Source organism: Piliocolobus tephrosceles, chromosome 7 (genome assembly GCF_002776525.5).
Source record: "Piliocolobus tephrosceles isolate RC106 chromosome 7, ASM277652v3, whole genome shotgun sequence".
Lineage (NCBI taxonomy): Eukaryota > Metazoa > Chordata > Mammalia > Primates > Cercopithecidae > Piliocolobus > Piliocolobus tephrosceles.
In genome coordinates, this window is record NC_045440.1 from 70607736 (window position 1) to 70624406 (window position 16671).

General features: G+C 41.4%; 1 protein-coding gene across 6 annotated transcripts in view; it reads left to right on the forward strand.

The window, feature by feature from the left end:
• Window positions 1-16671, forward strand: part of SULF1 (sulfatase 1) — a 192105-nt gene that overhangs the window by 172314 nt on the left and 3120 nt on the right. For all 6 annotated transcript variants that reach the window (XR_003309603.2, XR_003309602.2, XM_023222412.1 and 3 more), the window contains one exon: window positions 765-798. Coding sequence is in view for 4 of the 6 variants with exons in the window: in XM_023222412.1 (XP_023078180.1) it covers window positions 765-798 (34 nt within the window). In the remaining 2 variants the exon portion in view is untranslated. The remainder of the gene's footprint in view (window positions 1-764; window positions 799-16671) is intronic.

A 16671-nucleotide genomic window follows, 5' to 3' on the forward strand; every position in this document is an offset into this window, starting at 1 on the left:
GAAGAAAGAAAGAAAGAAAGAAAGAAAGAAAGAAAGAAAGAAAGAAAGAAAGAAAGAAAGAAAGAAAGAAAGAAAGAAAGAAAGAAAAAGAAAGAAAGGAAGGAAGGAAGGAAGGAAGGAAGGAAGGAAGGAAGGAAGGAAGGAAGGAAGGAAAGAAGGAAGGAAGGAAAGAGCCTGCAAAGACTAGGAATCTTAACCAACCATTAGAGGCACTAGAAATACTATACCCAGATATTTCTCCCCAAAAGAACACAGGACTTTTATTGGTGGTGACATAACAACTCTACTTAGTGAAATCTGATAGAGTCCCTTAATGGTGAAATGACACACTGGGTGGAGCCAGTTACGCTGTTTCACTTCAAGCCGTCCTCTCCACCTTCCAGACTGTTCCTACGGGAGATGATTATTAGCCCGTTTTTTTTCTTCCAATGTTTTGTCTAAAAATAACCAAAATTTAACTTTTCCTGAGAATTACATGGACTTCTGGAAGTACCTTGCCCACTGCTTTTAAGTGGGCTCTCCTCCCTTTAACACTCACCTATTTTTTTCATAGGAACTCTTTTTTATCTTAAATCTTTTCATTTATAGCTTTCAATCCTCATTTTGAACCTAATAGGAAATCTCTGTTGGGCTTTAACACTGTCTGTATTTAACACCATGTATTTCTTTCTAGGATTTAGATGTTGTGCATGGAAAACTATATAGTGAATGGTTTTATAAGTTCTAAAGCTAACAGAAATTACTCTTGTATTTTCCTATATCAGGAAATAAAGATGGAGGAAGCTATGACCTACACAGGTATTCACACTTTTTTATTCTTCTCGGCAGCTTCTTCCCCAATAATTGCATGATCCAGTCATTTCCACTAATTTCTGTTTCTTACCGTGTTGCGCAGAGCACAGCTGGGGGTGCATGCTTGTTCTAACAGCATTCTCCACCATGTTTTGTCATTGATCACAGATCTGTCATTTTGCTTTTAAATCAGCTCACTGTCCCATCAAGATGTCCCAGAGCATTTACTCACTCCCATGCTTGTTTGCTTGTTGGATGATGCTTTTAAGCATGGAATCATGTGAAGGAAAAAAAAAAAAAAAAACAGAATGGCCTTTGGGAGCCCCGGGAGAAGAGAGGGGGAGTTTATTTTCTTTGTGGTACTTACACATTGATTTGGTGGGGGAGCTTCACAAAAATGGGTTAGAGATTTTTATTAAATATAGCATCAAAGGTACAAAAGGACTAACGAGAATTTTAAGAGCATTCTAAGGCCGAAGTTGGAGGAAACAAGGAATTTCCTTGTTGATGTTCATTCATTAACTTTGGTGGTGAAAAACAGCAGCCATAAGATTCTGAAAGCTCTGCAGAGAGGGGGTGAATAAAGAGAAGGTGCTGGGAGTTGGGGACAGAGTACCGGGAGTCAAGACACTAGTAAAGGGACACACACAGTGGCTCACGCCTGTAATCCTAGCACTATGGGAGGCCAGGTGGGAGGATCGCTTGAGTCCAGGAGTTTGAGACTAGCTTGGGCAACAAAGTGAGACAAAAAAATTTTTTTTGACTAGGCAGGTGTGGTGATGCACACCTGTAGTCCCAGCTACTCAGCTACTCAAGAAGCTGAGGCAAGAGGATCGCTTGAGCCCAGGAGGTTGAGGCTGCAGTGAGCTATGATAGTGACACTGACCTCCAGCCTGAGGAACAGAGAGAGACCCTGTCTCTAAAAATAAATAAATAAAGACACTCAATAGTCTCAACATAGCACCAAGACAACACACAAACATTCCATAAACAACCCTCAGCCCTGTCATTTTATCCCCCTCCAACCCTCATCCATCCCTCACTGTGCTCCTGAGTGGGGACACACACTCCGGGTGGCCGTGTCACTTGGTCACCTGGCAGTATTCACCATTGCTAATTTTCTACTCTGAGCACAGACCTCAGGCAGGTCTGCCACCTGAAGCAGCTGGGCACTGTCCTTACCACCTCTGCTGAGGCAAAACTGAGGCACGGACGTTACCAGTACCCTAGTTAATGGATCCATTTGGGAGAAAAATGTCCATCAAAGAAGTATGAACTTAAATGGTGCCATCTATATTAATATCTTCTTTATCTATATTAATCTTCTTCATCTGTATTTATATCTTTAAAATTAATATACCAAAGAATATTTATGTTCCTGGCACCCTGTTCTGCCCCTCTAACCTCCAGAGCCATGGTCTCAGAGGATTCCCTTTACAGAGCAGGTCATTAGTCCAACAAGAAGCCAAATGACAACAGGAAAGGCGATGGGGCAGATGAAAACAAAGGAAGCTGGACTTTCGGGGATATGTTATAGCCATTTATGTATGTCTTCTTTTTTCTATTTTCTCTTGTTCTTCATCTTAACTGTCCTCAATCTGCCCCACACCAACCCTGTGTCACTCCCAGCACACATAAGACAGAGCAGAAGACCCCACCCTTGAGCTGGTCTCCCTGGGGCATGGGCTGATGAGGTAATATCCCGCACACGAGGACGATCTTGCCTGCCTCCCATTGGTCACATTAAGACATTTCCAAAGTGTAATATTTTAAATGGACCTATCTCTAAATATTGACTTTACAGTTATTTTATGAGGCACTCAATTTATAGCTAAGGGATTTTCAGTCTAGTGTCATGAAAGAGATAAAAGGGTGTTCACAGATTATTTAAGACATAAGACTGGTCAGGGATGAGTCAGAGAGTCATTCTCCATGAAGTCACCCCGGCCAACTTTGAAAGGAAGAATGTTTAACTGCTCTTTGGATGTAAATGACAAGCATCTGGGACCCTCCCCTTCCCTGATCCCTGCCACCACCACTCAATGGGCCAGATAATCAATTGTTTCTGAGGTCATTTTCACATAATCTTGGCAACTTCAGTTGTTGAAAGCATATGTGCAGGGGCAACATGGTGTTACCTGTTGCTTTTTTCCCCTTGTAAGCTCCTTACCAGAGAACAGATCTAAGGATACTTTATAGTTCAAAATAACTGGCATTTTCAGACTTTGCCATTTCATAGTCCACAAAGCAAGCCATCTTTCAGTGGATATCCACGTGGCAGCAGGAAATCTTGACATGGAAAATATCTGCCTAGTCACACCTGGGAATTCACTAAACACCCAAATGCAGTGTTTGATGTGGCCTTACCTGCTCCTTGTATCTTATTGGATTGAATGAGAACAGATGCAAAACAAGTATGTACAGAAATGCCAGGAAACGTACTGTCTTCCAATGGGGTCCAACAGTTCAAAGCTCTCCATTGATGGAGCCACTTAGGAGGCTTCAGTGCCTTAATTCTTTCAGATTTTGATAGTTTTAGAAAACTAATTTAAAAAAAAGATTTTTATAGTGAAATTTGATTACAAAAGACTGAGAGAAATGATAAGAACCAGATCTGAAGAATTTGAAATTTGAAAATTCAACAGAGCATTTTTTACAATGTATCCTGTACAAGATGAACTAAATAAATGTTTATAAACTGCCTTCTTTTTGGTGGATTTTCAAAAATTAATCTTCAGACTTATTTAGAGGATTTTCATAAAGCAAGCTTTTTTTTTCTGTTGCTGTTCAATTTCTTTCTTTTCCTTTCTTTTCTTTTCTACCTTTTCTTTTCTCTTCCTTTTGCTGTTCCCTGTGCATGAGGCAGGAGGGGCAGCTGAAATGCTTTGCATACTCACCCTGGTCATTTTCCAGTTAGGACAAGCTCAGAGGGAGAGCACAGCTTAGAAGGTGGCACTCATGACTCAGGAAATAATCTGTGGCTGATTTGAAAGCAATATCTTCTAAGTGTGTTGCAAAATATAGAAAAATCAGCAGGTTGATGGGGTGTTTATTTTTCCCACTGTGTATGAAAACTGATGCTGCTGCCCTTTGAGGGCCAAGAGGAGCTCCTGGCAGCCATGGCCATGTGTCCCGTGGCTTGGTAGGGCAGACGGTCAGTTCTTGGCGGCCTTCCTCTGGCAGGGCTGCTTCCTGATCCTTTGCTTCAAGCCTCTGAGCTATTAGACCACACTGAGCTCCACCCTCAGCAGCCACGCTCTGACCACATTGCTTTTGCTTATTTTGATTCATCTCCCCCATAGTGACAGTGTGTGCCAAAGGTGGCCATGGGTGACACAGCTGTGTGTTAGTGCCATACAGCACTGTGGTCATGGGGGTGGACGCTGGAGCCCCTGACTAGTTTGAGTTCAAATCCCAGCCTCCCTGGTTGGCATGCTTAGAACAGACCCTGGCAGGGGCCAAGCCCCAGTAAGTGGTGGAGTCATTGGTAAAGGATAATACCAAATGCAGGACATGTATATGAATGAAAGAGTATGGGAAAGGGAATTTCAGTGATATGAATTCCAAAGCGTGTTAGTATATTTTATAAGAAAGACAAAAAGGTATTCATCAACACCACCAATCTCCATCATCAGTCACAGGCAACCAAGAATTGAGCACTCAGCCCATCTTCTGAACTGCCTGAACCTCTTGAGATGAGAAGAACAAACCAAACCTTCCCTGTCCTGCTCTAGGTTACTCTAATGGAGCTTCCCAGATTCTCCTCTCCAATAAGATGGAGTCCCTGAGAGGAGTCCTCTCAGGGACTCCATCTTATTTTAAAGCTGTCTTACTAGCACTTTTGGACTTTTCTGTTTCAGATGCTCAAACAAGAGATGGGGCAGGGGCAGGGTTTTGGGTTAAATGGGCTGGAGGTGAAATTGGCCCCCTAAGGTGTTGAGGAGACTTGGGGTGAAGATCGTTAGGGTGTAGGTCAGAGCCAGGGCCATTGCGTGCACAGAAATGTGTCACAGAGCAGCCAGTAGGCACCAAAATCCAGCCAAAGCTCTGCCATGAGAGCTGGGTAGTGGCAGGGGTGACAACAGTGGCCACCCTGGTAAGGTTAAGGTCAGACTTGGTTTAGTCTAAGCTGTCAGAGTGTGTTCATCATTTTTCTTACCTTTCCAATAGTGACCCTATTCCAAAGGCCTTGTTTCTTGTGCCATAGAAGAAATTAAAGTATAGCATGTGCAGAACTCCTTAAGATCCTCCCCAGACTGCAGAATGACATGTATCTTTACTCAGTTTCAATACATAGGGGGAAAATGTGTCCTCATTCATCCATGCAACAAATAAAGACAGAAAGAATCTAAAGGACCACTTCTGTGCCAAACGCCGCCTTCACCGGGAGTGCAATCTGGTGTTAGAATGCACGATGCAAAGTACTTTGACCAGAAATTTATGACGCCATAAGAACCAGGGGAGGGCGTCAACCCAACCCCGAAGAATCACAGGAAGCTTTCCAAGAAGTTGGCATTTATGCCACATCCTGAAGGCAACAGTGCAGTGATCCAGACACAGGATGGAAAAGGAAGTCAGTCCAACCAGAAGGCAAGACTCGTGTGGGGACTTATGATCAGTTCCGTGAGGGTGCAAGGGAAGGAGAAGAGAAGGATGAGCTGAAAAGGCAACCAGGGCCTATTTTATGGAGCGTGTTATATAGAGAATGATGATATAATTTATCTTCCAAACAGGGATGTTTTGACCATGGCGGAGGAGTATTAAAAATAGTTAATTAGGCCAGGCTCAGTGACTCACGCCTGTAATCCCAGCACTTTGGGAGGCCGAGGCGGGCGGATCACGAGGTCAGGAGATCGAGACCATCCTGGCTAACACAGTGAAACCCCGTCTCTACTTTAAAAAATGCAAAAAATTAGCCGGGCGTTGCGGCGGGCGCCTGTAGTCCCAGCTACTCGGGAGGCTGAGGCAGGAGAATGGCGTGAACCCGGGAGGCGGAACTTGCAATGAGCCGAGATTGTGCCACCGCACTAGAGCCTGGGCGAGAGAGGGAGACTCCGTCTCAAAAAAAAAAAAAGAAAAGTTAATGATTTATATTCATTCTATATAAATATTGTTATGTATTTGTTTACCAATGAACTAGTCAATAGATCTATAAAACAGCTGTATTTAAAACTATTTTTTAAGCTAAAATAGCAAAAATTCTGGACAAATGCCAAACTGAACAGGATACCAGTACAGCAGATACAAACTGGGACCATCCCGGGCAAACCAAAAATGTGGTCACCCTAGTTACATGCTACATCAAAGGATGTAATCTCTGTCCTAAAAGCAATAGGCAGACATTCAAGAGCATTAAACTGGGAGAAATAATATGAGAGGACTTGGGCTGATCAGATTAGGTGACATAAATAGTTATGAGAATTAGTTTTGTGAGTCACATTGGTTTGTGGGTCAGTTCTGGCTCCATCACTTCCCAATTTGAGGACCATTTGCTAACAGTATTACAACACTTACTAAGGTCCAGTGCTCTTCTGAGTGCTTGCATATATTAATGTATTTAACCCTCTCAATAACTTTGTGAGGTCAGTACTATTATTATCCTCATTTTTTTTTTTTTTTTTAAGACGTAGTCTCACACTGTCGCCCGGGCTGGAGTGCAGTGGTGCCATCTTGGCTCACTGCAACCTCCACCTCCCAGGTTCAAGCAAATCTCCTTGCCTCAGCCTCCCAAGTAGCTGGGATTACAGGCACCTGCCACCACACCCAGCTTATTATCCCCATTTTACAGATGAGGAAATTAAGCCACGGAGTGACTAAATAACTTTCCCAAGATTACACAGCTGATAAATGGTGAAATTCAAACCCAGAGAGTCTGGTTCTAGCTGTGCTGTTAATCTCTACACTATACTGGTTCTCTTGGACAATTTATTTAACTTCTTTTATTATGGCTTAATTTTCTCATCTTTAATAAGGTAATAATACATATACATAACAATACACAAGGATTTCCTGAGATATTATCTGAGAAGTAAGCCCTGAATTCATGTTATTGTGTGACCGATGTTTGATAATAAATTTGAATAGTGAGAGACAAATTGTATCAAAGAGCCCTTGAATTTTTATTTTTTTTATATTTCTTTTTTTTTTTTCTTGCTCTGTCACCCAGGCTGGAGTGCTGGAGTGCAGTGACACAATCTTGGCTCACTGCAGCCTCCACCTCCCGGGTTCAAGCAATTCCCCTGCCTCAGCCTCCCTAGTAGCTGGCACTACAGGTTCAGACCACGATGCCTGACTAATTTTTGTATTTTTAGTAGAGATGGGGTTTCACCATGTTGGCCAGGCTGATTTCAAACTCCTGCTCAAGTGATCCTCCCAGCTCGGCCTCCCAAAGTGCTAGGATTACAGGTATGAGCCACTGCGCCTGGCTGAGCCCTGGAATTTTGAAGGACATTTATCTTCACATTAATGGATGATAAAATTGCAGTTTTTAATGTCAATGCTATATTAATAAAGAGGAAAAGTTATATGCATATACCAATAAGTGGATGTAATCAGCCATTGACCACACACAGGTAGTCATCTATAAATGACATATATATTTATTTCTATTTTTAGACTATCTTTATGTTTGAACATTAATTGGCTTTCATTTGTAAAATAAATAGCTATTCCTGCAATTCATCCATAAAATTAAGTAGGTTAGAAATTTATGGTCTGGTTGCTCTGCCTGTGGAGTAACCATTCTTTATTCCTTTACTTTCTTAATAAACTTGCTTTCACCTTACCAAAAAAAAGACTAGGCACAGTGGCTCACACCTGTAATCGCAGCACTTTGGGAGGCCAAGGTGGGCAGATCACCTGAGATCAGGAGTTTGAGACCAGCCTGACCAACATGAAGAAACCCTGTCTCTACTAAAAATACAAAATTACCCGGGCGTGGTGGTGCATGCCTGTCATCCCAGCTACTTGGGACGCTGAGACAGGAGAATGGCTTGAACCCGGGAGGCGGAGGTTGCAGTGAGCCGAGATTGCACCATTGCACTCCAGCCTGGGCAACAAGAGTGATACTCCGTCTCAAAAGAGAAAGAAATTTATGGTCTTTTTTACTAGGGCCAATTCTGATTTTGGTGACCCACTAGTATCCAAAAGCAAATTGTAAATTGGCTTTTTGATACTGGCAGGACACCAAAATCAGAACATCTGAAATTTCAAAGCCTCAATCAAATTCCATTTCAAGCTAAAACATACTATGTTTCAAGTAGCATGAAAATCACTCAAGATGAATACCAGTTTGGTCCAAATATTGGAAACCCTGTGCCTTCAGAAACAAAGAAAAAAAAAACAAAGAGCTCAGCAAAACATGGAAGGGCTTAGGAGAAAGGAGCAGATATATTAATGCAGACACTCTGTTCGGGCTCTTTCCATTGTGGAATTTAAATTAGCACCATTAGAAATGAGACTTGAAAGAGAATAGCTATATTAATTAAAATATCCTGCCAGATAGCAACAAGCAACAAACTGTATATAAGGCTTTGTGATTTTCTGATGGACCCATTGCTTGCTTCTTGAAACTGTAGACACCTGGCCTGGTGAAATTCAATTTGCTACTGAGCACAGATACCCAGAACCAGGTGTAGATGATGCCATAATGGAGGGGTTCACACAACCCAGGGGAATGGCCAGAGAGGCTCTGTGGAGGGGATGATGCTTAATCTTGAAGGCTGAGAGCTGACTGGGCTAATGAGTCAAGGAAGTACATTCTAGAAATAAATACAAACAGGAGAAAGCCTGGTACTTTCAGGACTTTGCACCTGGTACAGAGGTGATGTGTCAAAGGGGAAGAGAAGAGACCAGAGAAGCTGCAGAAGTCAAACTGTGTCTGCAGAAACAATCCCTTCTGCTTCTTATGACATCATCAGCACCTGTTAATTGTAACACTGCTCCAGGTAGAGTTAAAATTCCATGCATGCGTCATCTCTTAAGTTACCCATCTGTGGAATATAGCATGATGTAATTACGTGGTTATGTTTTTAAAAGTAAGTAAGTGTCATCTAGAAAGAAATGTGACTTGGCTTGCGACCTGGGTATGTTCTTGAATTTCTCTTAGTGGATTCACGACTTTTCTGTTTCCAGGATTGGAGAATAATTATCTGTAACGTGAAATGATCTACATTTATTCTGAAAATTCACCTGTCAGAACAAGCCTATCTATACCTTTTCTCTCTGAACAAAGAGCTTCCAAATGACCCAAGAAAAAGATTTCCTTTTTTGAGCCGAAGACAGGCAGAAACCAGGAGACACATGGAAAATTTAAGTTCTAATGTCAAATAAGTTTAACTTTCTACTTTGATATAACTTTACATTTACAGAAAGATTGCAAGAATAACTTCAAGAACTGTTACCCCATTTGCTTTATTGTTTTTTCTTGTTCTTTCACTCACTTTCTCCACATATACACACACCTTTTATTCTGAATCATTTGCAAGTAATTTGCAAACATCGTTCTCCTTTATATATAAATGCTTTAGGAGGTATTTCCTAAGAACAAAAACATTCTCTTATATAACTGTTAGGCATTTATCAAAATCAAGCAATTTAACATTGTTGCAATGCAGTTGTCAAATCCACATTTCATGTTCAAATGTTAACAATTGTCCCAATAATGTCATATTCATCCTTTTTGCTTTTCTGGCCTGGGATTCAATCCAGAATCACACATTGCAGGAAACTCACCTCTTTCGAGCATCCTTTTATCTGGAACAGTTCCTCAACTTCTCATTATCAGTCATGATATTTTAAAGAGTACATGCCAGTTATTTTGTAAAATGTCCCTCTATTGGGGTTTGTCTGACGTTTCGTCAGGATTGAACTGAAGCTGTGGATTTTTGTCAGGAATACCACATATTGTGATGTTGGGATATCTTATCAGGAGCTGCATGACATCTTGGTGGTATTACCTTTGATTGCTTGGCAAAGGTGGAGTTTGCTAGGTGAAGCCACTATAATATTTTTCTTTTTTAATTAATAGGTAATTCATCTACTAGCTTTTAAGGCATTCATGATTCCATGATTCATTTCTGCCTGAATCATTTGTTGTTACCATGATGGCTGCAAATGATGATTTCTCCCACTCTGTAATTCCTCTTGCTTGGTGTTTTGTTTTGTTTTGTTTTGTTTTGTTTTTTTGTGAGACAGGGTCTTGCTCTGTCACCCAGGCTGGAGCACAGTGGTGCAATCTTGGTTCATTGCAGCCTTGACCTCCCAGGCTCAAGGGATCCTGCCACCTCAGCCTCCCAAGTAACTGGGATTACAGGCACATGCCACCACCCTCAGCTAATTTAAAAACAAAAAAAAATTTTCAGAGACAAGGTCTCACTCTATTGCCCAGGCTAGTCTCAAACTCCTGGGCTCAAGCGATTCTCCCAGCTCTCAATCTCCCGAAGTGCTGGATTACAGGCATGAGCCACCATGCCTGGCTCCTCCTGCATTCCTTAGGTAGCATTGTACTGTAAAGAAGAGATTTCCCTGCCAGATGTGGAGGCTCACACCTGTAATCTCAGCACTTTGGAAGGCTGAGGTGGGAGGAATACGTGCTTGAGCTCAGAAGTTCAAGACCGGCCTGAGCGGCATAGCAAGACCTCATCTCTACTAAAAATACAACATGTAAAAAATTAGCTGGGCATAGTCCCAGCACCTGTAGTCCCAGTTACTCAGAGGCAGAGGTTGCAGTGAGCTGAGATAGCACCACTACATTCCAATCTGGGTGACAGAGTCAGACCCTATTTCAAAAATATAAAAGAAGAGATTTTCCTCCTCTCCTGTGTATTTATTTCTATCAGTATGAACTCAGATTCTCAGTTTATTCCATGGATATTCTCTTGCTATCATTTATTTTGATGATGAAAGTGTCTTAGATTTGGCCACTGGTGTCCCTGCATCTGAGTTCCGTGTACTTTTGAAGCATCCTCATCATTTTTTGACTACCTCATTGCTTTCTGGCCTAAAGGCCTGTTCCAGGTTCATCTTGCATTTTTGCCACTCCACATCTGGAAGCAGCCATTTCTCCAAAGGGCCCTAGTTCCTTTTAAAGGGGAATGGCATTTGAACACCATAATCTGGGTCTGAGGTGTATAAAATTGCTGCTGAGGTGTCTTGGCATATAGATCCTTTTGCTGGATAGAGCTAAGACACACACGTGCATCTATCAACATCTATTCCTTTTTATTTTATTTTATTTTATTTTAGAGATAGAGTTTTGCTCTGTCTGCCAAGCTAAAGTGCAGGGGCATGATCTTGGCTCACTGCAACCTCCATCTCCTGGGTTCAAACAATTCTCCTTCCTCCCCTCCTGAGTAGCTGGGATTATAGGCACCTGCCACCATGCCCAGCTAATTTTTGTATTTTTAGTAGAGACAGGGTTTCACCATGTTGGCCAGGCTAGTCTTGAACTCCTGACTTCAGGTGATCCGCCCACCTCAGCCTTCCAGAGTGCTAGGATTATAGGCATGAGCCACTGTGCCCAGCCTCAACATCTATTTTTGTACCTACAGATATGTAGAGATATGTCTAACTGAGTGAACTAATATTTCCAATATAATGTTACCCTGCTCCTAATTTCAATTAAAATGCTTTTAGGGTTTCTCTATTAAATAAGAGGCAAGCTTTAGGACTAAGTTATATATAGTTTTATCGTGCTAAGGAAATAGCCATCGGTCCTTCTTTTTTAGTGCTTTTATCTTTAATGAATGTTGAATTTGTCAAAAAGCATTTTTTAGCATCTATGAAGATGATCAGATAATTATTATCTTTAGATCTGTTAAATTATTATTGTATATTATATTAATAGATTTGGTAAGAATGAATCATTTCATTCCTGAAATACATTCCACTGGGTCATTGTGTGTTGCTTTCGTAATTTTGAATTCTGTTCACTAATATTTTAAGATTTTTGTATCATATTTTTAAAAGATACCAATCTGTGGTTTCATTTTTGTTTTTACCGGCATTATCTCTTACATATTATATTAGTTTCTTATTGCTGCTGTAATAAATTACCACTGTTCCTTTAAAACGACACAAATTTATTCTCATGTTTCTAGAGGTCAGAAATTCGAAATGAATCTTACTAGGCTGAAATCTTCTGGAGGCTCAAGGCAAGAATGTCCTTGCTTTTTTCAGTTTCTGGAGGCTGCCTGCATTCCTCATTCATGGTCTCTTCCACCATCTTCAAATACAAAAATGTAGCCAATCTTCAAATCAGTCTTTCCCCCAACCCACACCTTCATCTGTTTTCTGGGGTCACATCTTCTCTAACCCTCCTTCCTACCACCTCCCTTTCCCTTTATAAGGACTCTTGAGATCCCACTGGCCCCACCTGGATACTCCAGGATACTCCCATGCCCCAATCTCAGGATCTATGACTTAGTCACATTCGCAGAGTCCCTTTTGCCAGGTAAAGGAACTTGTCCATAGTTTCCAGGAATTTGGATGTGGACGTCTTTGCTGGGTGGAGTCCACTATTCTGCCTATCGCAGCTATCAGTGTTATCCTTTCTTCGTAAAAAGAGTTTGGAAGTCTTCTTGAGTTGTCTGCTCTAGAACAGTTTATCAGGATTCTCTCTTCATTGAAGATTTGGTAAACTTCTCCTGTGAAAGTATATAGACCTGATGCATCTTTGCAGAGTGGTTCTTTGGGCTTTCTTTTTCTTCTATGGAAACTGTTCTATTAAAGCCTTCTATCTATATTGGGTTGTTAAATCAAGTTTAGCCTAAAGCTGCTTCCTCACATATTTTAAGTTCAGCCTAAAGGTTTCTCTGTACATCGTGAACTATAACCTAAATAGAGTTGCATACAGACTGTAGCCTACTCTTGTGCCCATCACTGAGTTTTGGCCCATCAAAGGTGGCCAACTGTTCAAACTCTGTTCAAATAAGGCAAATGCTGAGATGTAACCAATCTGGTTGCTTCTGTACCTCATTTTTGTTTTCTGTCCATTGCTTTTCTTTTTCTGTCCATAAATCTTTTTCCACCACACAGCTGCGTTGGAGTCTCTGAGCCTACTCTGGCTTGGGAGGCTATCAGATTTGCAAATCGTTCTTTGCTCAATTAAACACTGTCAAACTTAATTCAGCTAAAGTTTTTCTTTGAACAGCATCAATTTGGGCAAACTATTTTCCTGTGCAACTATGTTTCATCTAGGTTTTCAAATTTGTTCTCATTGAGGTCTGCAAAGTTGTCTCTTGTTTTTGTTTTTAAGACGGGATTTCCCTCTGTCACCCAGGCTGGAGTATAGTAGCAATCGTGGCTCACTGCAGCCTCAGCCTCCTGGGTTCCAGCGATCCTCCCACCTCAGCCTTCTGAGTAGCTGGGGCTATAGGCGTGTGCCACCACACTCAGCTAATTTTTAAATTTTTATTAGAGGTGAGTTCTTGCTATGGTGCCCAGGCTGCTGTTAAACTCCTGGGCTCATGCAATCCTCCCATCTCAGCCTCCCAAAGTGCTGGGATTACAGGCATGAGCCACATCTCTTGTGTTTTTAATTCTGTATATTTCAACGATTTTTAAAATATTTACCAGTTTATAAGAAATGCAAATCAATAGCCAGATGAAGAGGAACATAGGCTAAGGTCCAGAAGGGTCCCAAACGTAGAAGCTTCTGTCCTTGAGTTTGAAGTGTGCTGCCTTCACAGCATGTGGTTGCATTCACCAACTGGAAATCTCTCTGAACTCTGTTATTGTTTAAGGTTTTAACAAGGTTCCATTACATAAGCATGATTGATTGCATCATTGACCAGCTGTAGTTAACTCAATCTCCAGGCCGCTGTCTGCTCCCCAGAGGTCGGGAGGTGGGACTGAGAGTCCCAACTCTCTAATCATGTGGAGATCTTTCTGATGATCAGCCTAGCTCCCAACCTAGAGCTGTCTAGGGAACCCTAGCCATCTCCTCAGCATATAAAAGACACTCTTATCTCCCTGGAGATTGCAAGGGCATTAGGATCTCTGTGAACTGGGGGTACATCAAATATATCTTTCTTATTATGCCCTAGTCCCCTGGCCATGAACCCTTAGTGAGAAGATTATAAAAGCCAAAATATACTGGCACATTCCTAGAATTCCATTCAGCCATCAAAAATTAGTCCAGTCCATCATTCTGTCATATGAAAATACCTCCTAGGGCAAGGCCACTCAGGTTTGCCAGCTTCTGTTGAATCTTGCCAGGAGTGGCTTAGCAATATATGACCTCACCCTTTTAGGAGTCTGGTATAATGGAGCTAAGAGACAATGTCATCTCCTGTTCTGAGCCCTTTTTGAGCTGTTAATGTAATATTGGATTTCTCTCATGACTCATGACATAACCCAATTATTCACTCCTTCAGCCTCAGTTACGGTTCCTCCATCTCTCCATTTATGACCAAACTTTTCCACCTTTGGAAGAGACATTAGATTCATCCATTGTGCCGCTCGAGACTTCAGGCAGTAATACTAGTCTAGTATTATTACTAGACTACCAGTAATAGTCTAGCAAGTACCTCTTGCTCAGTCTGCTTCCATTCAAGTTGAGGTGCTGTGCAGAAGACTTGCATCATCACACCAGCATCATCCCCTGCCCCTCTCCTCTTATCCCCCTGCAAAGCAGAGAAATCTGTCCAGTGGGGGACCCTCCCTTAGCCCTCTCATGTTGGGTGTGAAGGTATGTAAGCCAACCTTCAATGCTTTTGTCTCCCCCCAATTTTAGACAGCAAATATTTTAACTGCCCATTCCTTCTTACTCTTATGGAATTGTTATTCTAAGGATAATGTGCACCATTATACGTCCATTTGATGTGAACTATCTTTGCTCACTTTTGGACACGGTGGGCTATAAAATGTGTCCTTTGATCTGAAGAAATATAACTTGGTGGTCCAAATTAGTACAATATTTTCTGTTCCTATCCTGTAATAATATTTTCAGCATTTGCGTCTACCACTGGGTCTACAAAGCCCAGCCTGGGGTAAGTGTCTATTTCTGTTAGGACCCTGGTCTAGCCCCTCAGGGCTACTAGCATTGGTTGCTCCCATGTAATCCACTTACCAGCTATGCGTGGGGTGCCTACCCCAGGGGAATCTGGCCCATAGACATCTGCAGTCTCTGGCTCTCTTTTTGGCATTATATGTCTGAGAGTGCAAGAGGAATAAGTCTAGGCTTAGCCCGTCTCTACATGGCTGCAACACCACCCCCCATGCCCACTCATTTTATGAGCCCCAGTGGCTACCACAAGGGAACACACCAAAAGCTCCACTTGATGGTTCCAGTAATATTCCAATACATATTCTTATTTATTCTTGCTGTATTTGATCTGCCTTGGACTGATATCAGCTATTGTGTTTCTATATATTTCTCATTGCATCTTCTATTATTTCTTCTTTATCAAGATAGTTGCTCTTTTCTTTTTCCTTCAGAACTTAGTAAGGTTTGCATTTTGGTCATTGTCTTTGTACTTATACATTGTTAATGCCCTTAATCCCTGTTTTGTATTTTTTCATTTATTTATTTATTTACTTATTTATTTATTGGTATTTTTAACAGAGATGGGGTTTCACCATGTTGGCGAGGCTGGTCTCGAACTCCTGACCTCAAGTGATTCACCCGCCTCGGCCTCCCCAAAGTACTGGGATTAGAGGCATGAGGCACCATGCCTGGCCTGAATTCCTGTTATCTTATTTAACCTTTCATTATCTCATTATTCAGTTTTTAATGGCCTTCTTTCACTCCCAACTATTACCTGAATCATACTCAATGAGCTTATTCTTTTTGGTCTGTGCTCCCTCTCACATTTTTCGTTGCATTATTTCTAGCGTGTCCTATAAAATCCATATCTTATTTTTTCACTCTTCTTTTACCTTTATTTTTATCCTAGATCTGATAAATCTATTAAATGTGCACCCTCTATATTTTTGCTTCAGTTTCCCTAGTGATTTCTTGGCTGAACGAGTCACATCCTCTGGAAGATTGCTGAAGAAGAGCTGATGTGCACAGTACCCCCTGCGTTCTTATGTGTTTCAAACTGTTCCTCCATAGCCTTGATACTTGAAGGAGAGCTGGACTGGACATGAGATGCTAGGTTCATATTTTAATTTCTGATTTCAGATGGCTTTTCCATCCTCAGATGCTTGATTTAGGACATTTAATTCACACAGCACTGGTGTGTTGTGGTTTTCTGCACTTTATTTCACCAGAGGCATTTTCTTAAGTTGGTTTTTTAAATTCTTGTTTTCCACTTTATTTTTGTTGTTGTTTATTTTATTTTTTTAAGTTGTGGGATACATGTACAGGATGTTACATAGGTAAATGTGTACCATGGTGGTTTGCTGCACCTATCAACCCATCACCTAGGTATTAAGCCCACCATCCATTAGCTATTTTCCCTGATGCTCTCTTTCTCCCGACAACCCTACAACAGGCCCCAGTGTTATAGAGTTCCCCTTCCTGTGTCCGTGTGTTCTCAATGTTCAGCTCCCACTTATAAGTGAGAACATGCAGTGTTTGGTTTTTTGTTCTTGTGTTAGTTTGCTGAAGATAATGGCTTCCAGCTTCATCCATGTCCCTGCAAAGGAAATGATCTCATTCCTTTTTATGGCTGCATAGTATTCCAACGTGTATGGGTACCACATTTTCTTTATCCAGTCTATCATTGATGGGCATTTGGGTTGATTCCATGTCTTTGCTATTGTGAACAGTGCTGCAATGAACATATGTGTGCAGGTGTCTTTATAACAGAATGATTTATATTCCTTTGAGTGTATACTCAGTAATGGGATTGCTGGGTCAAATGGTATTTCTGGTTCCAAATCTTTGAGGAATCACCACACTGTCTTCCACAGTGGTTGAACTAATTTACA